The sequence below is a fragment of the Pipistrellus hanaki genome, assembly GCF_964339955.1.
Source record: "Pipistrellus hanaki genome assembly, chromosome: 21".
Classification (NCBI taxonomy): domain Eukaryota; kingdom Metazoa; phylum Chordata; class Mammalia; order Chiroptera; family Vespertilionidae; genus Pipistrellus; species Pipistrellus hanaki.
The window spans coordinates 6,025,691-6,052,229 of NC_140523.1; the positions used below are offsets into that span (position 1 = coordinate 6,025,691).

Below are 26,539 nucleotides of genomic sequence, written 5' to 3' on the forward strand. Positions count from 1 at the left end.
ATATATATATATATATATATAATCATGTCATCGGGGAGTGAGAACCCTTTGCTGAGTTTGTACCAATCCTTTCATTTCTGCGTCCATCACAAAGCACCGGAGCAGCGCCCCCTGCAGGAGACGGCGGGAAGGGGACGGAGTTGCCGGCCGCGGGCACGGAGACCCTGCCTCCCACCCTGTCTCCGGGGCAGGTGACCTTCATGCCCCCCTCACCCCACCCCCACCCCCCAGCACCTGGTGCCTCTGTGCGAAGCAGCGGTTTGTCACTGGATTTATTAATAGAAACATGACCGCCCGGGAAGGGCCGCCACCCATTCTCCCCCCACCCCCCGCCGTGCAGCAGGCCCGATCGGGGTGCTGCGGTCACCCTGCGGGAGGACTGGGGGGGTCACAAAGCTGGGCTGCCACCCGGGACCACCATCCTCCAGGAGCAAGAAAATGGATACGCGGGTTGCTATGGCGACGACAGCACAGAAAACCGCAGCTCCGGGTCCCCGCTGCTGAGGGTCCGGGCAGAGTCGGCGGACATCGGGGCGGCAGGCGAGCCCCCCATCCGCGCTCCTCTGCAGGCAGCGATCGGCTGCTGCGGCCGCTGTCTCCTCTCTCAGACCCACTCACCGCCCCGGGGAAAAAAGGAGAGTCCGCTGCCCGGCCCGCCGCACCCAGCGCGTCCCTACCCGGACTCTGGAGACACAGGTGGGAACTGGGCGCTCCCCAGCCAGCCGCCGGAAGACACCGCCCAAGGCCTCTTGCCATTGGCTCTGCAGTTTCCGTGACGAGAGATATCCCCTAGCCGTAGGCTGAGAGAGCTGTCGATCACCGCGGCGCCTTCTGGGAAATGTAGTCCTGAGCAGCAAAACACGTAAAAAGGATTCGGAGTCCGGGACTGGGACGCCCAGTTTCGGAACAGTGACAAGTGCTAAACACAATTCCCCAGTTACCCGACTGCGGGAACCGCGTCTCCGGAGCTGAGAGGGGCATCAGAAACTGCATTCCCAGAGAGGGATCTGCAGATGCAAACCCCCTGGCTTCACCAGACAACCTCGGTGCAACAGGGTACCAACCGCGGCGTCTCTGGCACCCAGCCCCGCCCAGGGCGCTGCGCATCCTCCTCTGGCCACCCCGCCGCCCAACCCTGCAGCGTCCGGGGACCGAATGACGTCTGCCGCCGTGCGTTCCAGGCCAACTCAGACGAAGCATGAGAAATCCCAAGCAGAAGCCATTAGTGTAAGACAGCTATGCTTTTTTCTTTTCCTTTTTTTTAAAATATATTTTATTGATTTTTCACAGAGAGGAAGAGAGAGGGACAGAGAGTTAGAAACATCGATGAGAGAGAATCATGGAACAGCTGCCTCTTGCACACCCCCTACTGGGGATGCGCCCGCAACCAAGGTACATGTCCTTGACCGGAATCGAACCCGGGACCTTTCAGTCCCCAGGCCAACGCTCTATCTACTGAGCCAAACCGGTCCCGGCTTTTTTTCTTTAAAAAAAAAAATATATATTTTATTGATTTTTTTTTTTTTTTTTTTTTTTTTTTTTTACAGAGAGGAAAGGAGAGGGATAGAGACCTAGAAACATCGATGAGAGAGAAACATCGACCAGCTGCCTCCTGCACACCCCCCACCGGGGATGTGCCCACAACCAAGGTACATGCCCCTGACCTTGGAATCGAACCTGGGACCCTTCAGTCCACAGACCAATGCTCTATCCACTGAGCTACATTGGTTTGGGCCAGCTATGCTTTTTGTCATTAACATCACAATTCCCAGGCTATTCCCCCGTTCCATGGATGAATACTGTTCGTGGCCAGAGGAGGCAGGAGAGGGAATCCAGTATTAGGGGACCGTGTGCTTGCTGTGCCCAGAGTTCTGGGTCTTCACCTCTCTGGTCGTCCCAGTGGGTCAGTCCCAAAACAGGGGGTTCCCTGTCTCGTCTTACTTCTGCAAATGCTCAGGCTGCAAATGAGCATCCGCCACAGCGACCTGTCCGGCCACACAGCTCCCACCGCGGCTCCCTCCACCCGCCTTTCTCTTTCCCCCCGGTGGTCCTTGGTTTCTGCCACCTGGACCGGCCTGGGGAGCGGCCAGGAGATGGGAAGGGCCAGGGAAGCACTTAAACCTCTGGTCCTCCTTGCCCTGGGCTGCCCGCGCGCCCCCCTCCCCCCCCCAGCAGAACCTGCCCTCTCCTGCCCACTTCCCTTATAGAGAACCTGTCTCGTCGCTGGGGCAATGGTTTAATTTCACAAATGTGTTGAGTCAACTGAGAGCTTATTACTGGAAATGAATGAAAATAGTGTTTGCCCTCCAACTCATGGGCTCCCTCAGTTTTAAGGTCTTGAGAAGAAGCTACGTCACATATGTCAAACACAAGGCCCGCGGGCCAAATCCAGCCCGCCAGGCCTTGCAATGTGGCCCGCACCGCGCTGTCATCACTGCACTCCGCTGTCAGTTTATGACATTGTCAGTTTATGACTGTTCAGTAAACCATTCGGCCCGCAATTTAGGCTGGATTTTAGATTTTGGCCCCTTCTCTGATTGAGTTCGACACCCCTAAGCTACGTTGAGGAAAACAAACAAACACACAAAAAAAGACTACAGTGTTTGGATCCCACCTTGTTTTTGGTTTGTTTGTTTGTTTTCTAAATTTAGGGTCATACATGAATATATTTACTTATGTTTTCTAAGCAAAAGAAGTGATTCTAGCATTCTTTCTTTTTAAAAGAAAAGGTTTGCCCAGTTGGGTGTGGCTCAGTGGTTGAGCATCCACCCAGGAACAAGGAGGTCACTGGTTCAATGCCTCCTTTTTCTTTCTTTTTTTTTCCCCCCTAGCAATGGGCTAATAAACTTAATAAACTTTATTTTTTTTTAAATATATTTTTATTGATTTTTTACAGAGAGGAAAAGAGAGGGATAGAGAGTTAGAAACATTGACGAGAGAGAAACACCGATCAACTGTCTCCTACACACTCCCTACTGGGGATGTGCCTGCAACCAAGGTACATGCTCTTGACCGGAATCGAACCCGAGACCCTTGAGTCCGCAGGCTGACGCTCTATCCACTGAGCCAAACCGGTTAGGGCAGGATTAAAAAAAATTTAAGAAAAACAATAAAGCATTTATAACCTGGCCCCCAAATTTTTTTCTTTCACTTATTCAATGATTTCTCTTATTCAGAGATTTTTTTACACATTGTTTTCATTACTTTTCATAAGGGTGCAGTAAGTTAAGCTGATGTATCCTGCTTGCTGCTGGTGTTGACATAGTAGGCAGACAGACAGACGTGAGCAGCGCAGGAATCACAGGCCAAGTACCAAGGAATGAAATTTTTCCTCCCGAATCCAACAGCGTCACATTGATTTGAATGTGCATCGAGTGCCACCTTGTGGCAACTAAGAGTAATTGCACATACAGCCACTGTCCAGAGTTAAGCCGCTTTGGGAGATCTACAAAGGAGGTTAATGGCTAATTCAGTAGAGGCTAGAGGTGGTTTTAGTTTCCTTTATTTTGGAAAATAATTTAAAGGTATCCTGCCCTGACTGGTTTGACTCAGTGGATAGAGCTTTGGCCTGCGGACTGAAACGTCCCAGGTTTGATTTCGGTCAAGGGCATGTACCTTGGTTGCAGGCACATCCCCAGTAGGGGGTGTGCAGGAGGCAGTGATTGATGTTTCTCTCTCATCGATGTTTCTAGCTCTCTATCCCTCTCCCTTCCTCCCTGTAAAAAATCAATAAAATATTTTTTAAAAATAAATAAAGGCATCCTGATGTTGTGGTACAGTTCACATTGGCTACACTCATGCATAGAAAAAAGAATGAAAGGAAATTCACCTCAACGGGAATAGAAGTTATATTTGGGTGTTGATATTTTATATATATATATATATATATATATATATATATATATATATATATATATATATATATATATATATATAAATCTTTATTGATTTCAGAAAGGAAGGGAGAAGGAGAGATACAAACATCAATGTTGAGAATTATTGGTTGGTTGCCTCCTGCACGCCCCCTACAGGGCATCAAGCCCACAACAAAGGCACGTGCCCTTGGCTGGAATTGAACCTGGGACCCTTCAGTCTGCAGGCCAACACTCCATCCACTGAGCCAAGCTGGCCATCCAGGGCTATACATAGATTTTTTGTTATTTTTTTTTCAAAGGTTTCTGTATTTTCCGTAAATTCAACAATAAGCATACATCATGACCTTGCCTTTTCTTTTTTCTTTTCTTTTCTTCCTTTCTTCTTCTTCTTCTTCTTCTTCTTCTTCTTCTTCTTTTTTTTTTTTTTGGTTAGGTCTGATCGAATAATTGAATCAATACCTCCTACCCTGGGGACTAACCTTTAGACCACGTCACAACCGACATTCCCTTTTGCTTAGAACACATTCCACTTGCTAAGATCACATTCCACATGTTAAGACCATTATCTTACACCTCAGGACCCACCCAGAGAATTTTCCATCCAGAAAAGTCCTGCCTAGAGTCCTTTAAAATCACTGACTCCCCATCCCTGGGTGCTGGCACCATTTGAGGGGTCAGTCCACCTGGTTTTCCAGATGACTTAATAAATGCATAATTCTTTTTTAAAATATATTTTTTATTGATTTTTTACAGAGAGGAAGGGAGAGGGATAGAGAGCTAGAAACATCGATGAAAGAGAAACATCGACCAGCTGCCTCCTGCACACCCCCATCGGGGATGTGGCCACAACCAAGGTACATGCCCTTGACCAGAATCAAACCCGGGACCCTTCAGTCCGCAGACCGATGTTCTATCCACTGAGCCACACCGGTTTCAGCAATAAATGCATAATTCTTCACCCCTTTCGGCCTCCTGTGTTCCTCCTTTGGCGACCCTAACAGTTTTGTGTGCACATTTGCAATATACATACATAGTTGATTTTAGAGAGGGAGAGAGAGAAATAAAAACATCAATGATGAGAGAGAATCATTGATCAGCTGCCTCCTGCACACCTCTTACTGGGGATCGAGCCCACAACCTGGGCATGGAACTATGACCTCCTGGTTCATAGGTCAATGCTCAACCCCTGAGCCATGCTGGCCGGGCCATGCACACTATTTTGGACCTTGCTGTTTTTACCCTTTTGAAGACCTTTCTGTGTTAGCTTATAGAGATCGTTTTTAAAAGGCGAACAGAGCTGAAACCGGTTTGGCTCAGTGGATAGAGCGTCGGTCTGCGGACTGAAAGGTCCCAGGTTCCATTCCGGTCAAGGGCATGTACCTTGGTTGCAGGCACATCCCCAGTAGGGGGTGTGCAAGAGGCAGCGGATCGATGATTCTCTCCCATCGATGTTTCTAGCTCTCTATCCCTCTCTCTTCCTCTCTGTGAAAAATCAATAAAAATATATTTTTTAAAAAAAGGCTAACAGAAGAATCCCAAGGACAGGTGTTCCCAACATTATCCATGCTTGCTTTGACTTGCTTTTTTACAATTCTTTGTGTGGTTGAGCTTTCTCCCCTCTGTGTCTGTCTCTCTGCACCTCTCTCTTTAACCTACTTATTCTTATCCTTTGTTAGGGAACATGAAGCCTCTTTGGCACGCCAAGGGTATTGCAAGCTTTTAGTGAAGATTGCAAGGTTTTCCCCCGCTCTTTCCAATAGTCAACTAACTACTCTAGGGATAACTTTCTTCCTGTGAACTAAGCAGCCCAGGGAGTGTGTGTGTGTGTGTGTAGACATGTATTTAAATTTCGTCCTTTATTTTTTTTTCCTTCCTATCTCTATAATTGGTTTTCATTTTTTTAAATTGATTTTTTACAGAGAGGAAGAGAGAGGGATAGAGAGCTAGAAACATCGATGAGAGAGAATTACCAAAACAGCTGCCTCCTACACACCCCCTACTGGGGATGTGCCCGCAACCAAGGTACATGCCCTCGACCGGAATCGAACCTGGGACCTCTCAGTCCACAGGCTGACGCTCTATCCACTGAGCCACACCGGCTTTGGCTATAAGTTTTCATTTGTGATAGCTTGAGGGATATTTTTTTCTGGAGCAAAATCCCCTTTGAAACACACCCTGTCTCCAGCCACCCATGCCACTGGTGCCTCTGTGTCTGGGCAGCGCCCCTCCCACGGGGGCTGCCTCCCGAGGAGTCATTCCTTCCATCCCAGGCACCCCCGCGTCTGCCCAGAAATAGCCGTGAATGGAGCTGTTCAGAACAGGCCGTGGGAACTGGCGGGAGGCTGTAAATCCATTCTCCTCCTTCTTCTTGGCTGGAGGAGCCCAGGCCAGCACAAGACACGTGAGAAAGAGGAAAACCAGCCCTAACCGATGTGGCTCAGTGGATAGAGCGTCGGCCTGCGGACCCAAGGGTCCCAGGTTCGATTCCGGTCAAGGGCATGTACCTTGGTTGCGGGCACAACCCCAGTGGGGGGTGTGCAGGAGGCAGCTGATGGATGTTTCTCTCTCATCGATGTTTCTAACTCTCTATCCCTCTCCCTTACTTCCTATAAAAAAAATCAATAAAATATATTTTTTAAAAATATCACACACACACACTCACACACTTCCTTGGCTACTTAGTTCATAGGAAGAAAGTTACCACTTAGAGTAGTTAGTTGACTGTTGGAAAGAGAAAAAAAACACCTTACAACCTTCAGTAAACACTTGAAATACACTTGGCATGCCAAAGAGGCTTCAAGTTCCCTAACAAAGGATAAGAATAAGCTGGTTAAAGAGAGAGACAGAGCCGAACCGGTTTGACTCAGTGGATAGAGCCTTGGCCTACGGACTGAAAGGTCCTGGGTTCAATTCCGGTCAAGGGCATGTACCTTGGTTGCGGGCACATCCCCAGTAGGGGGTGTGCAAGAGGCAGCTGTTCCATGATTCTCTCTCATCGATGTTTCTAACTCTCTATCTCTCTCTCTTCCTCTCTGTAAAAAAATCAATAAAATATATTAAAGAGAGAGAGAGACAGAGAGAGACCGAGGGTTGGCTTGGGATAGAGACAAGCAAAGGTAAGTGAACGCTTCTGCCGCTGGAGGGTCAGCTACAATATATCCCCACCCCGACCCTAACCAAGCGTATCTTAACTTTTGTGTGAATGTGCATCTCTAGTGAGGATGGAAAAGTGGAGAAACTAGTCTTTGTTAGGACATGCTTATCTCCTGGAATTATCACCCTCAAACCGTTTGGATGTCTTGTACGCTAGAATGCTGACTCTACTGGAGAGGTGCTGGGGGAGGTGGGGGTTGGGCAATTCTGCCTTCAAGCACTTAGTGCAGTTCTCAGGCTAGCCTGGAGGTGGCGCTGTTTGCACGTGGTCACTGGGGCTAATAAATCAAGACACCGAGAGGAGCAGTAAGAGTTAACATTTGGAACCTTGCTTTGCATGTGTATACTTGGATGAAAGAGCTTATAATTAGTGGGAAAAAATGAGAGAAATTCAAATAATCTTTGGAGTGGGGCAGAGGACCTTCTAAGAATCACAGAAAACTCAGAAGCTATAACAAGACGAGCATCATAAAAATGTCAAAGTTCTATATTTTAAAAACAGCAAAAAGCAATGAAAATATTGAGAAAAACAGCAGCAATGTCTGTGGCAAAGGAATCACTTTATTTTTCAAAAATATTTTATATTCTTATTGATATTAGAGAGATGAAGGGAGCCCCAGCAGGGCCAAAGGAATCATTTTCTTAACATACAAAGAGCTCTTATGGATAAATACCATTTAAAAATCGGAAAGAATATAGGAACAATAAGTTCATAGAAAATGAGATTAAAATTACCAATAAACATAAAACCTTTATTAAACATTCACGAAATGAAAATTAAATTTCCATGAAATTTAAATGAAAACAACAAATGTAGTCATTTGTGTGTGCCTCCAATAATTGCTCTGCCCAAACACAATTGTTCTATCTATCACAGATCTTTAAGAGTGTCTTTCTCACCATTCTTTAAAAAAAAAAAATTATATATATATATATATTTTATTTCAGAGAGTAAAGGAAAGGGTTAGAGAGATAGAAACATCAAGGATGAGAGAATCATTGGCCGGCTGCCTCCTGCACGCCCCCTACTGGGGATCAAGCCCCCAACCTGGGCATGCGTCCTTAGCTGGAATTGAACCTGGGACCCTTCAGTCTGCAGGCGGATGCTCTACCCACTGAGCAACACCGGTATCCCCCCTTGGACTTCCAGGCAGTTTCTTACTTGTCATACAGCCTCCGGTTATCTCCAAACCTTATCTTCAAGAACTGCCAAGTGTGCGAACACCAGGATAGAGGTCCACCTTCCACTGACAGCAGGGAGACCTCGGAAGGTGTACTGAGGACGGTGTCCCTGGAGGTTTGCTGATGGAAACTGAGGAAAGAATGGGAGCTCCTGGCAGAAGAGACAGGACAGGGCATCCCTGTAGACCAGTGTTTCCCAAAGTGTGGAACGCGGACCCCGCCAGGGGTGCGGGAAGAGTCTGGTGGGGGTACGCGTTGCACCGGAGTTTGGTGGGGATATGCACTGCACCGTGCTTAGCTGCACCTAATTCTACGTTCTCAGGAGTACTAGGGGTCCTCAGCGTTACGAAAATTATAGAAGGGGTACACATATGTCAAAAGTTTGGGAAACACTGCTAGACACAGGAATGCCACTTGCAAAAACAGAGGTGTATGCAATGGCTAGGTGCACCTTTAAGTCGGGGGAAGGGTGCTGGGCTGGCGACAGGGAGCTATTACTATGCTGATGCTTTTCCTCCTCCAGGGATGCTTTTGACTGTCGAGGGGCCTAATCACAGCTGAAATGGACCTTCAAGTCCCTTCATCTAACTTTCACTTTTTATAGACAAATAGAGGAAAGCCTCAAAGAAGTGTCATGACCTGTTCCAGATCACAGCTCTGGCCAACACTGCAGTCCTGAAGACCAGCCTGCGGATTTTCTGCCTCTGGCCCTCAGGCACCGCCCAGACTCTCAACCCCCCAAACTCCGCTCCCAGGCCTGCAGCCTGGGTGGTCTGGGGGGGATGGACTACATCTCCCACAATGCGTTTCGACCTCGCCTCCTTCCCGCCGCCGGCTCGGACACCATTTCTACCAATAGGAAAGCAGAGTTTCAGGGGCCGTTCTAGGGAGCCAATGACAGCGGTTGGGGGGCGGGCCCCTATCGTCCATTGTTCTCGGTGCCCCTCGGGCCGGAGCCCGTCGCGACTCCCGGGGCCGGGCCGTGCCCCGGGCGCTTGTGCACACAAAGCCGCCGCCGCTGCCGCCGGAGCAGGATCTGGTCCCCCCCGGGGAGGTGAGCCCGGAGGAGAGGCGGGCCTGGAGCCTCGCGGCCCGGGAGGGTGGCGCGAAGCGTGGGGATAACGGGCCTGGAGCCAGTGCGGGCAGCCTGCTGGGGGAGGGGCGTGGGGGGCGCTCCCCGCGGACGGACCCGGGCGGGCTCCGTGCACGCGGTGAGCTCCCCGCCCGTGCAACCCGTGCAACCGGGGGCGCAGGCTTCGGACGGGATGCGCCCCGGTCGGCGTCCCGCGCAGCTCCTGGTTGTGCACGTGGGGAAACTGAGCTCAGAGGGGGCGTGTCCTTGGCCCGGGTCACGCAGAGACTTAGCTTTATTTACCAGGAACGGTTTTCCCGGGGTTCTCAGTAAGAGTTGTGTTATTCCTGTTTCTTCTTAGTCCTTGTGAATACACATTGGGAGCTTCGGTTTTTCCCACTAGCATCCCTATTTTATTATTATTATTTTTTAACGTGTTTCCTTTTTTGGGAGAGGTGGTATTATCTGAGTGTTTTATGATAGATTTTTAAAATAATTTTTCATTGCTTTTGTAGTCCTTAAGTATTTTGTAATCTCACCGCTCTCCACATCTTGTAGAATTTCCATCCAGCTCTTTCATTTATTTATTTATTTTTAGTCTTTTTAAAAATATATTTTTTATTGATTTTTTTGCAGAGAGGAAGGGAGAGGGATAGAGAGTTAGAAACATCGACCAGCTGCCTCCTGCACAACCCCCACCGGGGATGTGCCAGCAACCAATGTACATGCCCTTGACCAGAATCGAACCTGGGACCTTTTGAAATAAGACATTAAAAATATACATCTCAGGTAAAAACTGCTGTTTGAATTTTAAACTTGCTAAGGCAATTTTCCTGTGCTTGGGACCGTAACCTTTGGAGATTAACCGCTGAGTTCTGCTTCTGCAAGATAGGGCCACATTCCAATGTCCAGCAGGATGTGACTGGGAACGACCCTGCGGGCTGACCCCAGTTTTTAGAATATAGTCTTTAGGATTCAGAATTTAGAACAAAGGAAAATTCTTGTGGTTTGAACTGTTGCAGAATTCCCGAGCGGTCTGACGGTGCAGGGGGAGAATTTGAAGAGACTTACTTTGTTCATCGCGCCATGGGCTTAGGGAGGATGAGTTCAAGTTCTGGGCAAGGTTAAAGGCAGAACTTTCTTTTTCATTAAAGAGCCAGCCCTATGTGCACTTAGTGGTTATCTCGATGCTGGCCTTGAAAACAATACAGTTCTATCCAATTGAGAAAGTGCACCTGGCATGGCATTGAGATTGTGGGCATATCTGGTCTCTGGCCTGCAAGGTCAGACAGCTAAGTTTATCTTCATCATTCTTCAAACGGGCTAAAGCGAACCAGAAAACAACATTTTATCTAGGAAGAACAGCAGAAAATTCCTAACAACAGTTTGCTGCAAAATAGGGCTTTTCCTTCTCAGAACCTTTAAAAAGAACTACCTGCCCCTGAAGCAGTGCAGTCGTGCACACCTTAACCCTAACCCTAACCCTAACCCAAACTGGCTAGGGCAAAACTTCTTACTTTTAAATGTGGTAATAGCCGAAACCGGTTTGGCTCAATGGATAGAGCATTGGCTTGGGGACTGAAAGGTCCCGGGTTCGATTCCGGTCAAGGGCATGGACCTTGGTTGCGGGCACATCCCCAGTAGGGGGTGTGCAAGAGGCAGCTGATGGATGATTCTCTCTCATTGATGTTTCTAACTCTCTATCCCTCTCTCTTCCTCTCTGTAAAAAATCAATAAAATATTTTTTAAAAAGTAACAGTGAAATAATGAAAAAAATAACCTTTAAATATGGTAATAATGTGGTTTGAGATATTGTTTTCTTACTTCTAGTGAGGCTCCATCTCTTGACATCTGAGCCATTGCCAATCCTTACGATGTCCCCGTAAAATAAGATGTTATTATCCCTGCTCAGTGGTGGTCGTTGAGGTTGATGTGACTGTGTGAGGTCAAGGTCACTCAGTCCGCCACAAGTCTGAACTGACTCAGGGCAGCACAACCCCGTCGTGGATTCTTGCCAGGGCTTTGGATTTCTGACGCTCATGCTTCGGTCTTTTGGAAAGAAAAACGCTGTATATTTTGTCTTTGTGATTCTTCTCTTGCCATAGGCAGGCTTTTAGGAATAAGCCATTTTGCCTTTAAGAGGGACAGAAACCTCGTTGATTTGCGGATGTAAGAATTACCTGGTGGCTTGACCTGGGCTGCTGTGGCTTAGATCATTTTGGGACAGTTTACTTATTTTTTTTTAAATATATTTTATTGATTTTTTTTTTTACAGAGAGGAAGGGAGAGGGATAAAGAGTCAGAAACATTCATGAGAGAGGAACATCCATCAGCTGCCTCCTGCACACCCCCTACTGGGGATGTGCCCGCAACCAAGGCACATGCCCTTGGTAGGAATCGAGCCCGGGTCCGTTCAGTCCGCAGGCCGAGGCTCTATCCATTGAGCCACACCGATTTTGGCAAGGGACCATTTACTTATTGATCCTGGTGCTCTTTTCTCTTTTCTCAGCTGGGCTGCTTGTCGAAATCCAAGAAGGGACCTGTCTTCGCGGAGAGCGTGGCTGGATAAGACGGAAGCGGAAGGCTTGAGGCCTGAGGGGTTGCCCCGAGAACGTGGGTGATGGCTGCAGAGGTGCCCCGAGTGCCCACTCCCCCGAGCCCCCTGGCCCAGGCACCCCAAGAGGAAGACGACCGGGAGGCGGAGGTCGCCACCATGATCCTGGAGGACAACGCTTGGGTCCAGGAGGCGGTGCTGCAGGAGGACGGCCCCGGGTCCGAGCCCTTCCCCCAGAACGCTGGCAAGGGCGGCCCCGGCGAGGAGGCGGCCAGGGGGCCGCAGGGCGCGCTGGGCCGCCTCCGAGAGCTCTGTCGGCGCTGGCTGAGGCCGGAGGTGCACACCAAGGAGCAGATGCTGACCCTGATGCCCCGGGAGATCCAGGCCTGGCTGCAGGAGCACAGGCCCGAGAGCGGCGAGGAAGCGGTGGCCCTGATGGAAGGCCTGACCCAGGGCCTTCGGGACGGTGGTGAGACGCGGGATCGCGTAGGGAGGGGGTGGGGGCGCCCTCCCGGGCGGAGGAGGCCAAGGTGGTGTCCGGGGCAAAGTTTGGGGCGGCCCCAGGCCTCTGTGTTCTCTGTGGAAAGTCAGCATGTTGGTTTCTGTTGGTCCTCATTCGAGGATAGTTTTTCCCATTGGTTTTTAGAGAGTGTGGAAGGGAGAGGGAGAGTGAGAGAGAAACATCGATGTGAGAGAGACACATCGATGGGTTGCCTTCTGCACGCATCCTGAACAGGGCCGGGGAACCTGCAACCAAGGTCCATATGTGGCCCTTGACCGGAATCGAACCTGGGACCCTTCAGTCCGCAGGCCGATGCTCTACCCACTGAGCCAAACCAGCCAGGGCCCATGGTCACTTTTTAAAAAAGTCCTTGGGTGCAGTGACAGTTCCAGAATTTCAGGGCAGTAGGGGCTTAGAGGACCAGACGTGGAACTGTATGTGCGTAGCAATCCTGGCTTTTACTTCTGTGTTCATTCTGAGAGGTTGGGAAGCTGAAGGAGGCGTGGGGGGAGGGGCCGGTGACCCTATAAATCACTCCTTGGAACCTTCACTTGGTTGTGCAATGAACATTCAAATGTTTGAAGTTCCAGCAGCTAGAAAAACAAATCCTACTTTATTTTTTTTTTTTTTAAAGCTCCTAGATTTATTTTTTTAATTTTAATTTTTAATATATTTTATTGATATTTTTGGAAAGAAGAAGAGAGAGGAATAGAGAATTAGAAACATCTATAAGAGAGAAACATTGATGAGCTGCCTCCTGCACACCTCCTACCGGGGATGTGCCCGCAACCAAGGTACATGCCCTTGACGGGAATCGAACCCGGGACCCTTCAGTCTGCAGACTGACGCTCTATCCACTGAGCCAGCCAAACCAGTCAGGGCAACCAGGGACTTTTCTGTGGCACAGAGTCATGCTGGGCTCTTAAAAGAGGATTACAGTCCTAGCCAGTTTGGCTCAGTGGATAGAGCGTAGGCCTGCGGACTGAAGGGTCCCAGGTTCGATTTTGGCCAAGGGCACATGCCTGGGTTGCAGGCTCGATCCCCAGTAGGGGGCATGCAGGAGGCAGCCAATAAATGATTCTCATCATTGATGTTTCTATGTTTTTCTCCCTCTTCCTTTCTCTCTGAAATCAATAAAGAAATATATATATACACACATATATATATATATATATATATATATATTTTTTTTTTTTTTTCTTTTCTTTTCTAAAGAGGAATGACAAACTTGAGTTCATTGCAACAGTTAATACATGTGTCTCCTGACTCTGCCTCCGTTTGCTCTTCCCCTTGTCACCTGGACTCGCGGATTTCCAGATATTAACTTCCCTTCCACGTGTGCCCCCCACGTTGCTGCAGGACCCGTGGGGAACCGCTGCCCTGTGCTCATGAGAGCTGCAGGAGGAGAGGGGAGCTCAGGAGGCTTTACGGAGGGTGTGGAGCCTGAGCAGGAGGTGCAGGCTGCGGTAGGATTTGGAAGGGCGAGGAGGCAGGCGGAGGTTGGCATCCCAGAGGAGCTGTGCGAAGCAGAGGCTCCGAAGGGAGGACCAGCCTGGCGTAGTGCAGGTGGCGGTAAGAAAGGCTGGCTGGCCGAAACCGGTGTGGCTCAGTGGATAGAGTGTCGGCCTGCGGACTGAAAGGTCCCAGGTTCGATTCCGGTCAAGGGCATGTACCTTGCTTGCGGGCACATCCCCACTAGGGGATGTGCAAGGGGCAGCTGGTCGATGATTCTCTCTCATCGATGTTTCTAACTCTCTATCCCTCTCTCTTTCTGTCTGTAAAAAATCAATAAAATATATTTAAAAAAAAAAAAAGAAGAAGAAGAAAAGAAAGAGAGAAAGGCTGGCTGTGGAGAGGCTGTGTTCTGGAAGTGGGAGGAAGTAGGTTTGGGGGAAGGGTGGGTGGAGGCTTGGCCTCGGCAGGTTCTTGAACTGGGGCCCACGGGACAGGGGAGGAAGCCACGTTGGGCAACAGGATGTGGGTTTGATCAGAGTAGGGAGAGGCTGGAGGCAGGAGAGCAGCCGGGAAGCCACTTAGACATCAGGTGTACGGGGGTCAGGCCCGGATGGGGACCACAGGGGGAGGGGAGGAGACTGGACACGTGTGAGAGAGAACTCGGTAACAATGGCAAGCATTATCCATCCCTTAAAAAACAAACAAAAACCCCCCCCCAAAAAACCCATATATATGTGTGTGTGTGTGTGTGTGTGTGTGTGTGTGTGTGTGTATATGTGTGTGTGTATGTGTGTGTGTGTGTATATATATATATATATATATATATATATATATATCTATCTGAAATATATATATCCGAAACCAGTTTGGCTCAGTGGATAGAGCATCGTCCTGCAGACTGAAGGGTCCCAGGTTCGATTCCGGTCAAGGGCATGTACCTTGGTTGCCGGCACATCCCCGGTGGGGTGCATGCAGGAGGCAGCTGATCGATGTTTCTCTCTCATCAATGTTTCTAACTCTCTACCCCTCTCTCTTCCTCTCTGTAAAAAATCAATAAAACGTATTTTTAAAATAATTTAAAAAAATAAAGTTATATGTATTAGATGTTCTTCCCCAATCTTTATCTGCTGGAGTTGCCTTTATCTCAATCTTTGTGCTTGGTTGAGTGAAACTCATCTAATAGTTTCCTCTGGAAGGGCTCATGGGACCAATAGTCCGAGAGATTGTGTATCCTCAAAGCTGTTTGCCTGTACACTGTATACTTGGAGGACAGCTCTGTTGAATATAAAATCCTTGGCAAGCATTTCTTTTCTTGCATAACTGGCAGCTGTGGCTGCACTGTCTGCAGGCATGGAGTGTTACTGCAATAAAATCTGAGAGAGGTTGGTTTTCCTCCCCCTTATAAGCGATTTGATCTTTTTCCTTGTTAGCCTCTGCCTCTTCATTAACTACCCTGGGTTAGTGTTCCTGGGCACACACAATGCCTTTCCAGAGTTCTTTCTTTCTTTCTTTCTTTTTAAAAAATATATGTTCTTTTATTGATTTCAGAGAGAGAGAGAGAGAGAGAGAGAGGGAAACATCAATGATGAGAAAGAATCATTGATGGGCTGCCTCCTGCACGCCCCACAATGAGGATCGAGCCTGCAACCCCAGGCACGTGTCCTTGACCGGAATCGAACCCGGGACCCTTGAGTCCACAGGCTGATGCTCTATCCACTGAGCCAAATGGCTAGGGCTTCAAGAGTTCTTACATCTTCATAGGTTAAGATGTTTGTTCTGTTCCTTTGGTTTCGTTTCCTTTTTTGAGGATTCCAGTTATGTTTATTGATTCTCTTTTTGTCTTAACTTCCGTTTCTGTCATTCTCTTTGATCCTTCTCACCTCTTCCTTCGCTTCCATTTTCTCTCACTGCTTTTCTCACGCCATTCCCCCTCCGTTTCTCTGCTTCCCGTAGGGCCCGTATTCCTTTGCGTTTCTTCCCAGGTGTGTTCATTTCTCTGGATTTCCCCTCCCTTCCTTCGCGTGGCCAGCTCACATTTTCTTGTCTCACCGTCTCTTCCTCACGTTCTCCTTCAGGATCTCTCTGCACAGAGGTGGTTGCCTCATTTAACTTTTTTTCTGGATGAAAAATTGCCACTTTTCTCCATAATAGTAATTCCCAGGACTACGGCCCGAGAGCCAAAGGCGCTCTCCTCACGTGGCCCTTCTGTGTGGTCCTGGGTGTAGCCTCACTTCCTCTTCGTCTCTGAACCAAGGAGGCCTGCTCGCCTGTCCCAGGCCCCAGAGGCAGTGTTGCCTAGAAGGCAAGTCCTTACCTTCAGAGAGTGCCTTCCTTACTTTCTCTTTTCTTCCTTCCTTCCTTCCTTCCTTCCTTCCTTCCTTTATTTCTTTCTTTCCTCTCTCTCTCTCTTTTTCTTTCTTTTTTAATATATTTTATTGATTTTTTTACAGAGAGGAAGGGAGAGAGAGTTAGAAGCATTGATGAGAGAGAAACACCAATCAGCTGCCTCCTGCATACCCCCCACTGGGGATGTGCCCGCAACCAAGGTACATGCCCTTGACCGGAATCGAACCTGGGACCCTTAAGTCTGCAGGCTGACGCTCTATCCATTGAACCAAACCGGTCAGGGCTATAAGCTGCTTTTGAAAGGAGAGTCAGCTTTAGGGAAATTTCTGTGTTGCCAATAAAAAAAAATTCACTCATCCAATTTAATTGAGCACCTACTAAGCATCAGGCACCAAGGTGTGAACTGGGGGTCAGGTACCCCGTTACTTTCCCTTGATTAGGATCTTCACATTTCTACTTGCCCTCATTTCCCAGTGGAGAAACAAGTAGAGACAGAACCCATAGCTTTGAGACTTAGAAATTCTGGGTGATTACCAGAAAGTGTGAGGCCTGGTAACTAGATAACCAGTTAGAAGAAAATAAACCTGGTTTTGAAAACTTTTCAGGATTCTTAAATCTCTTTTCTTTTTTTTTTTTAATATATTTTATCGGTTTTTTACGGAGAGGGAGGGAGCGAGATAGAGAGCTAGAAATGTCAATGAGAGAGAAACATCGACCAGCTGCCTCTTGCACACCCCCTACCGGGAATGTGCCCGCAACCAGCATACATGCCCTTGACTGGAATCGAACCTGGGACCTTTCAGTCCGCAGACCGACGCTCTACCACTGAGCCAAACTGGTTTCGGCAAATCTCTTTATCTTCACTAGACGTTGACATTTAAAAAATTTCCCTCTTGGTTTCCTGTTTTTCATCATCACAGGGAATTGAGTATATAAGTTGTATGTTTTTCCTTCATTGTTTCAGATTTTGAGATCCAGAGTGAAAACGGGGAGAACTTTAACCAAGACTTGTTTGTGAACGTGGAATCCCGGGGGGTCTTCTCAGAAGCACCCGGAGGGGAAGGCGCTCGGCAGTGTGGCTGGGAGAGTGACTCTGAGAGAGACTGCGGCTCCGGGGGTCCCCGGGGAGAGGCCTCCGGGGAAGACCGCGGGGCCGTGCCGTCCCAGGGCCGGGAAGCCGAACGGCTCATCGGCCTGCAGGGCACCTACCTGGGCGAGAGGCCCTACGAGTGCCCCCAGTGTGGGAAAACCTTCAGCCGGAAATCCCACCTCGTCACGCACGAGCGGACCCACACGGGGGAGAAGCACTACAAGTGCGACGAGTGCGGGAAGAGCTTCAGCGACGGCTCCAACTTCAGCAGGCACCAGACGACGCACACCGGGGAGAGGCCTTACAAGTGCCGGGACTGTGGGAAAAGCTTCAGCCGGAGCGCGAACCTCGTCACCCACCAGAGGATCCACACGGGTGAGAAGCCCTTCCGGTGCGCCGAGTGCGGCAAGAGCTTCAGCAGGAGCCCCAACCTCATCGCCCACCAGCGCACCCACACCGGGGAGAAGCCCTACTCCTGCCCCCTGTGCGGCAAGAGCTTCGGCAACCGGTCCAGCCTGAACACGCACCAGGGCATCCACACCGGGGAGAGGCCCTACGAGTGCAAGGACTGCGGCGAGAGCTTCAGCTACAACTCCAACCTCATCCGGCACCAGAGGATCCACACGGGGGAGAAGCCGTACAAGTGCCCCGACTGCGGGCAGAGGTTCAGCCAGAGCTCAGCCCTCATCACCCACCGCAGGACTCACACGGGGGAGAAGCCGTACCAGTGCGGCGAGTGCGGGAAGAGCTTCAGCCGCAGCTCCAACCTGGCCACGCACCGCCGGACCCACCTGGCGGAGAAGCCCTACAAGTGCGGGGAGTGTGGGAAGAGCTTCAGCCAGAGCTCCAGCCTCATCGCCCACCGGGGGGCGCACACGGGCGAGAAGCCCTACGAGTGCCTGACCTGCGGCGAGAGCTTCAGCTGGAGCTCCAACCTCATCAAGCACCAGCGCATCCACACGGGCGAGAGGCCCTATGGGTGCGGCGAGTGCGGCAAGGCCTTCGGCCAGCGCTCCCAGCTGGTCGTGCACCAGCGGATCCACACGGGCGAGAAGCCCTACGCGTGCCTCATGTGCGGCAAGAGCTTCAGCCGGGGCTCCGTCCTGGTCATGCACCAGAGGGCCCACCTCGGGGACAAGCCCTACAGGTGCCCGGAGTGCGGGAAGGGCTTCAGCTGGAATTCGGTGCTCATTATACACCAGCGGATCCACACCGGGGAGAAGCCCTACAAGTGCCCCGAGTGTGGCAAAGGCTTCAGCAACAGCTCCAATTTCATCACGCACCAAAGGACTCACACGAAAGAGAAACTCTATTGACGTGGCGGAAAGGAAAAGGGAGGGGGCGGGGCCTAGCCCAGGACGGGGTGCTGTCCCATGGTGCCCCAAGCAAGGCTGTCTCGTTCGAAGAGCCATTCTTCCCTGTAATCGTCTTTGGGGTTTTGTGCCAGAATCTCACACCACTGCTCATCCTCATGCCTAGGATCCCATCGTCTTAGTGGTCGGAGCCAAACCCCAAGAACAGTGTAGGACTGGAAGGTCGGAAAGTTGGGTCTTTTTCTTTAAAAAAAAAACAAACATATATATATATTTTATTAATTTTTTTACAGAGAGGAAGGGAGAAGGATAGAGAGCCAGAAACATCGATGAGAGAGAAACATCCATCAGCTGCCTCCTGCACACCCCCTACTAGGAATGTGCCCGCAGCCAAGGCACATGCCCTTGACCGGAATCGAACCTGGGACCCCTCAGTCTGCAGGCCGACGCTCTATCCACTGAGCCACACCGGTTAGGGCAAGTTGGGTCTTTTTCTGATTCGTTTCATGGCTTGATTGACTTTCTCCTGATCCCTCTGTGCCCCAGTCTCTTCTTTGGTAGAAAGGCGAGTGTTTCTCCTTTGTGGGACGGAAGACGGCATGGCCCACATCTGCAGAGTCCTCAGAGAAATGCTGGGGATCTACTGGTGCAGCCTGGTGGTTGTACTGCCCCTTTAAGAGGCCGAGGCCTCTTCAGCCCCAGCTGCTGGCCTTCTGGGCCCGTTGCCCACGTCAGCACCAGTTCTTCCCGGTTCTGTCCTTGGGCTTTGATTTCAGGTCAAGGTGGAGGAGCCGCTTCTGTAATTCTGAGTCACCCCATGAATGACAAGTCCTCGCTAGAAAGTGTCAGGAACACCGAGACGCCGTCTATGTCCTGGAACCAGTGTCCCAGGAGCCTTTCCATTGTGGGAGTTGAACGGGGCCGGCCAGGGGAGGTATAGAATGAGATTCACATCTCTGCTTTGTCTCCGCTATTGTCCCGCGGTGAGTCAGCTGCCAGAGGGGGGGAGGCACTGGTTTTTGTGGGGCTTCGTTTTGGGGGTGTGAAGGCGGACACTCCCAGCTGTCCACCCCGGTGGGTGGCCGTTTCTCTCTCGCCAGGTTCAGTGAGGCGGCCTGTGTCTGCTCCATAATCATTACTCTGTGCGACTGTCGGTTCCTCATTCTTACGTGTGTTCGTTTTTTATGTTCTACATGCAGAGCTAGATGTCTGTCCAGCAGCTTTTGTGTACTAAAGAATGGCATTTGGAAGGAAGCGTTGGTTTTGAGGACACGTCATCTGTCCCCTGGAGGGATCCGGGTCTGAGTCAGGAGTTGTCCTACGGAGCTGCCTTTGCTTTTAGGGTGCCACCACGGCTTGTTCTTGAAAGGTCCTGGAGCCTTGAAACAGTGAAGATGGGGTGATAGCAGGTGAAGGGGTTTGTGATGAGAAAAGGAGAGTAGAAGAGAGGGTGTTTCTGGGAAATGTGAATCCGCCACCTCCTATGCATTGGGGCTTCGGTTCTCATAGGATAGATGCTCAATGTTGCCTAATAAAGTAGAGTTCTATTCTCTTCCTGACTCTGTCTTTTTTTTTTTTTTTTAAATATATTTTTATTGATTTCAGAGAGAAAGGAAGAGCAAGAGAGATAGAAACATCAGGGATGAGAGAGAATCATTGATCAGCTGCCTCTTGCATGCCCCCCACTGGGGATTGAGCCCAAAACCTAGGCATGTGCCCTTGCCCGGAATCGACCAAGGTACCCTTCAGTCCGCAGGCCTATGCTCTATCCACTGAGCCAAACCGGCTAGGGCCTGCCTCTGTATTTTCATGTGTGTCAAAAAAAACCTGAACTTGACCGCCATTAGGAAACCCGCCATCCCACCTCCTGTCCCAAGCTGGAAATGGTCCGATACCTCCAGGAAGTAAAAATCCGAAGAGCACAGGTTTGGGGGAACCTAGATCTGTGCGCTCGACCAGTGCACACACCTTCCCAGAGTCCTTTGCCACTCTACCCAATCTGTCAGCCAAGGCGTGGGGCCGCAGCGCTGGCTAAGGAGCAGATGGCCTCCTGAGACATCTCTACCCAGAATCCCCTAAATTAGACACAAGGAGCGGTTCCTAAGGTAGGTAGTGACTGTTGTTAAACCAACCACATTGGCAGTGAAATCTGCATCGTTCATTCCATCACTGCTAGGTACTGGGGGAGGTTGTGAACGGGAAGTCCCATGACCTGGCTTCATCAAGTTTTACCAGAAGAAAGATTCCCACCGCCTCCTCCAGGAGGCCTTCCCTGCACTTTCCTGGCAGGCCTGACCCTGCCTACCATACCCCTGCCCTCTCCAACGTCAGCGCCTTTGACCTATTACATTTGTTTGTCCCTAAATATTTTTAAAAAAATATATTTTATTGATTTTTTTACAGAGAGGGATAGAGAGTTTAGAAACATCGATGAGAGAGAATCATTGATCAGCTGCTGCTTGCACACCCCCCACTGGGGATGTGCCCCCAACCAAGGTACATGCCCTTGACCGGAATCGAACCCGGGACCCTTCAGTCCGCAGGCCGATGCTCTATCCACTGAGCCAAACCGGTTTCAGCTTTCCCCAATTTTTAAAAATTGATTTCAGAGAGAGACACAGAAAAACATTGATTTGTTGTTCCACTTTGTCGTGCATTTTATTGGTTGATTTTTGTATGTGACTGACCAGGGATCAAACTCACAACCTTGGCATATCAGGATGATGCTCTAACCAGCTGAGCTACATCTCCCTCTTACATAATTTTCCCCCTCCCTCTACTATTATGTTCACACCTATACTGAGGTCCCAAACTCTGTCTCCAGTACCAGCTCAGGGCCTGGAATACAATAAGAACTCAGTAAATTTTTGCCAACTAAGTTCTCTTCATGGACATATATGGGGTGTTCCAAAAAACTATACACATTTTAACAATTGATAATTCAATTTTCACTCCTTTTCAGATTTAACGGACACTGATTTTATAATCATTCAAAATATGTATATATATTTTTTGAGACACCCTGTATATAAAATGCAAAAGGCAGGTGGAGTTCAAAATTCTGGCCTGAAAAATGATTAGATTTCCTACACTTTGGTAAGACAATAAATGCAAGTTTTAACTTAAGGCCCACTCAGAAGTTGCGATCTATTGCTATTGGTGAGACAAAGCTGAAGACATCTATAAAAACCAACCAGCTTGTATCCTAATGAAAACTCCTATTTTTGAAATGTCGAGCCTTAAAAGCCATTGAAAAACCAGTGTGCTGTGGTGGATGGAATCGAGGGAGCTGGACAGACCTGGTTCTGGACACACTTGTGCCATTAACTACGCATTCTCTCATCAGAGATTTTACCATTCCAGGCAAGTCAAAATGAGACTTCCTTTTTTCAGTGGAATTTTACTTCCCTTTGGGTTGCATTTGTAGCTTACATGAGCCACAATAGGTTATAAAATAACACAATTTATGGAGTGGTTACTTTGCACAGGCTCTGTGCCAAGCTCTTAACATGCATGTCTCAGCCTTTTATATATATACTAGAGGCCTAGTGCACGGATTTGTGCACTGACGGGGTCCCTCGGCCTGGCCTGCAGGGATCAGGCTCTCTGACATCCCCTGAGGGGTCCCAGATTGAGAGAGGGCGGTTTTCGGGTGATGCACCCTGGAATTGGGCTCCCTCCTCCGGTTCCAGGTGTGTCAGCAAAGAACTACCGCTGCCAAGTGACCACAGCTCCTACATCGAGCATCTGCCCCCTGGTGGTCAGTGCATGTCATAGCTATTGGCTGGTTGGCTGGTCACTTAGGCATATAATATATACCGTGTTTCCCCGAAAATGAGACATCCTCCGAAAATAAGACCTAGCGCATGGAAAGATAAGACATCCCCTGAAAATAAGACCTAGCGCAACTTTGGGAGAAAAAAATTAATATAAGACACTGTCTTATTTTCGGGGAAACAGGGTATATACTCTCATACACACACAGCTTATGATTTCTGAACGCATAATAATCTGGCCACTCAGTGTGCATCCTATATAATAAAAGGCTAATATGTAAATTGTCCCCATGATCTAGCCGGCCATCTATCAATGTCCCCTCCCCCTGGCCAGGCTGTCCAGGCCCCACCCATGCACAAATTCATGCACCTGGCCTCTAAAATAAATAAATATTTATGTATTTTATATATTAAAGGAGAGAGATAGAAACATAAATGGTGAGAGAGAATCATTGATTAACTGCCTCCTGCAACCCCCTACTGGGGATGGAACCTACAACCTGGGCATGTACCCTTGACAGGAATCAAACCAGGACCATTCAGTCTGCAGGCCGACACTCTATCCACCAAACCAGCTAAGGCAATGACAACAACCCTATGACAGGTCTGTATCCCCACTCCCCCAGCTGAGGAAGTGGGACTCAGGAACGGTTAATAAGTGACTTACCTAGCACCTGTTCCTCAACTACTCTAGTCCTGAAGACGGTTAACTCCATTGCATTATCAGGGCCAGGAGCAATATCTATGGAACAGATTGAGAAAACAAAACGTTAAAAACAATATGTTGGTTACATGGTTTGAGTCTTGGCCCTGGTTAGTGTCAAAATGATCCGTAACTGCAATTGGTCCTTCCTTGCACGTGACTAGTGGCTGCTTTTTCTAGCTCTTTATCTATGGATGGGGGGGGATTCCTGTCTCATAACCAAGGTGTTTAGCTGGGACCCAGTATACTAGGTTTGCTGCACCCACTGTGTCCCAGAAGCCTCTGGAGTTTTTCCTTCTTTCTTTTCAAGTTCTTTCTTTCTTTTTCTTTTTTTAAAGCGAATGTAAAGGTAAAGGTTTATTATTATTTTTAAAAATATATGTTTCTTGCCGAAACCGGTTTTCTCACTGGATAGAGTGTCAGCCTGCGGACTGAAAGATCCCAGTTTCCATTCCGGTCAAGGGCATGTACCTTGGTTGCAGGCACATCCCCAGTAGGGGGTGTGCAGGAGGCAGCTGATTGATGATTCTCTCTCATCATCGATGTTTCTCACTCTCTATCCCTCTCTCTTCCTCTCTGTAAAAACTCAATAAAATATGTTTTTAAAAATTATATATTTCTTTATTGACTTCGGAAAGGAAGAGAGAAGGAAAGAGAGAGAGAGAGAAACAATGATGAGAGAGAATCATTGATAGGCTGCCTCCTACATGCCCTCCACTGGGGATTGAGCCCGAAACCCAGGCATGTGCCCTTGGCCGGAATCGAACCTGGGACCCTTCAATCTGCCGACTGACACTCTGTCCACTGAGCCAAGCCGGCTTGGGCGAGATAAAGTTTATTACATAAAAGCTTCATCCTGAGGGGGGGTGGGCATTGGAATATGTACAAAATAATCTAATTTTAAAAATGTAAAAAAAAAAAAAAAAAAAAAAAAAAGCTTCATCCTACAGGGAGGAGACGACCCAAGTGGCTTGCCTGGCCCTGGAATTCTTCAAATTCAATTTGAGTTCTTCAGCCAAAGCCGGTGTGGCTCAGTGGATAGAGCCAACCGTCTTCCCTCAGGGCTCCCCCAGCGCCTGCACTGTCTCTCCCCTCACACGTGGGGCGCACCTCCCTGAGCGGGTGCCACACTCACTGGGCCGTTTGCGCTGCTCCCAGCGGGTCTGAGGGTTTGCCTCCTGCTGGACGGCAGTCCTGTCCGTCAGGGAATGTGTGTCGGAGGACGGCTGAGGGGGTGAAGCATCACCACAGAGGGCAACCCGGACAGAAAAGTACTTTCTCTGGTGGCAGAATAACTCTCGGCTCAGTAGGGCTCGCAGGGATAAATACCCGCTTTCGGCTGCCAGGACCCCCTCTCCGTGCCAGGACGGGGGTCCCCAGGGTGACAGGCTGCCAGCTCCCCGAATTCCCGCTCAGTCACTTCCAGCTGTGGCTCCGAACCCCCAACTTGCGGTGGGAAAGTCCCGCCCCTCAGCAGGGATTCGTCCGGGACAGAAAGGCGCCTAAGCCACCTCCAAGCTTTATTGGTTAACGCTGCCGTCGGACTGCGGGCACACGCGGAAGCCTGTGGGAAATGAAGTCCGAGCTGTCAGTCTGTAGGCACGCGCGGAGGCTTGTGGGAAATGAAGTCCGGCGAAGCTCGGAAAAAGCCTGGGGCTGACGTTTTCGCTTCTGGTGTTTGGTGGGCGTCCGAGGGCCCAGATTTGGGGTCTGGACTAGGGTCCGAGTGCAGTGTGGGGCCAGACCTTCCGCAGTCGCAGGGCCCTGGCAGAGGGGAGCGGCTTGGGTTGCCCTTAGATGGGCGTGGCTGGGATCTGGGTCCGGAGGTGGGTCCAGAGTGGACCTGGGGCAGGATGCGTGGTCATCCCAGCAGCACCCTTTTTCCCACGGTCCTCCGGGGACCACCTCGCCCCCAGCCAGGGTGGTCCGCGGAGCAGTGCAAGTCCCAGGCTCTGAAGGTCTGTCACCCAGTCCAAGGTCAGAGGGCAGAGCCACTGTCCCATTTCTTGCCATAAACCAGCTATGTGACCTTGGGCGAGTTTGAATGGAAGCCAGAATATCTTTTTTTTTTTTTTTTTTTTTTTTTCCCCTGTATATTTTATTTTATTTTATTTTTTATTTTTTTATTTTTTATTTTTTATTTTTTTTAAATCAATCTTTATTGTTCATATTATTACAAAGGTTCCTCATTTCTTCCCCCCTCCACCAGGTTCCCACCCCACCCTCTGCCCCCTCCCCATCCCCCATTGTCCTCATCCATAGGTGCACAGTTTATGTTCAGTCTCTTCCTCCCTCCCTTTCCCCGATAGTAAATCCCTTTTCAGATAGTAAATCTGTTACTTAGCATTTTCTCATATCAATAATACCTCCACATGCACAATGATACACTTCACACAAAAGACATTTCCAAATAGGTCAACCAGCCTCATCCAGGCCCCATCCAAGGCACTCACAGATCAACACCCCAGCGCTATACTAACTCAACACATCCAGATCTAAGCCTTCATCACTTGATTCAGCAGACCCTCAAGTTCCCGCAAAAGTTTCCAGCCATGTCTGAGAGGCAGCAGTGGGCAGGGACAGGCGAGGAGCGAGCTGTTTCGGGCCTGGCTGCTCCGGGCCTGGCCTCTGTTGCTCTGGTTCGTTCCACAACCAGCTGCTCCGGGTCTGGTCACTGCCGCTCCCGACCTAGTTGCTCTGGACTTGGCTGTTGCTGCTACAGGCCTGGCCGCACCCGACCCGGCTTCTCTGGGCCCGGTTGCTCTGGTCCCGGCCGCTCCGGGCCTGGCCGCTCCCAGCCTGTCAGCCGCTGCTCCGGGCCTGGCCGCACCAGACCCGGCTGCTCCGGGCCTGGCCGCTCCCAGCCCGGCAGCTGCTGCTCCGGGCCTGGCCGCTCCCAGCCTGGCAGCCGCTTCTCCAGGCCTGGCCACTCCCAGCCTGGCAGCCACTGCTCCGAGCCTGGCAGCCACTGCTCTGGGCCTGGCCACACCAGACCCGGCTGCTCCGGGCCTGGCCGCTCCCAGCCTGGCAGCTGCTGCTCCGGGCCTGGCCGCTCCCAGCCTGGCAGCCGCTGCTCCTGGCCTGGCCGCACCAGACCGGCTGCTCCGGGCCTGGCCGCTCCCAGCCTGGCAGCCGCTGCTCCGGGCCTGGCCGCACCAGACCCGTCTGCTCCGGGCCTGGCCGCTCCCAGCCTGGCAGCTGCTGCTCCGGGCCTGGCCGCTCCCAGCCTGGCAGCCGCTGCTCCTGGCCTGGCCGCACCAGACCGGCTGCTCCGGGCCTGGCTGGAAGCCAGAATATCTTAACTTTCCTTCCAACTCTAACACCATGTGAATCTGTTTTTATTTTTTTCTTTTAAAATATTTTTTTTTTATTTTTTTACAGAGAAGGGAGAGGGATAGAGAACTAGAAACATTAATGAGAGAGACACATTGACCAGCCGCCTCCTGCAAACCCCCCACCAGGGATGTGCCCACAACCAAGGCACATGTACTTGACGGGAATCGAACCTGGGACCTTCC

At 50.0% G+C, this 26,539-nt stretch overlaps 1 protein-coding gene and 1 long non-coding RNA gene across 4 annotated transcripts; one reads left to right on the forward strand and one right to left on the reverse strand.

Moving 5' to 3' along the window:
• The first annotated feature begins 751 nt into the window (after positions 1-751).
• On the forward strand, positions 752-20,093 carry ZSCAN2 (zinc finger and SCAN domain containing 2). Of its 3 annotated transcripts, none has more exons than XM_084869160.1 (3): positions 752-1,227; positions 11,792-12,305; positions 17,104-20,093. In XM_084869160.1, exons 2-3 carry the CDS (start codon positions 11,903-11,905, stop codon positions 18,543-18,545), a joined length of 1,845 nt encoding a protein of 614 aa, XP_084725286.1. In that variant the 5' UTR covers positions 752-1,227; positions 11,792-11,902; the 3' UTR covers positions 18,546-20,093. The 3 variants fall into 3 exon arrangements, with proteins under 3 accessions (XP_084725286.1, XP_084725287.1, XP_084725288.1); XM_084869161.1 differs by lacking the exon at positions 752-1,227 and adding an exon at positions 9,113-9,264; XM_084869162.1 differs by lacking the exon at positions 752-1,227 and adding an exon at positions 9,359-9,648.
• On the reverse strand, positions 18,793-25,078 carry LOC311614482. Its single transcript, XR_014793668.1, has 2 exons — positions 24,157-25,078; positions 18,793-23,060 (listed from the first exon to the last, which is right to left on the reverse strand). It is a non-coding gene; the product is annotated as an uncharacterized lncRNA (long non-coding RNA).
• Between the last annotated feature and the right edge of the window lie 1,461 nt (positions 25,079-26,539).

Coding starts and splice junctions, on each gene's coding strand:
- ZSCAN2 (XM_084869160.1), top strand. CDS start 11,903: ATGGCTGCAGAGGTGCCCCGAGTGCCCACTCCCCCGAGCCCCCTGGCC. Junction 12,306..17,103: donor CCAGGGCCTTCGGGACGGTG/GTGAGACGCGGG, acceptor TCATTGTTTCAG/ATTTTGAGATCCAGAGTGAA.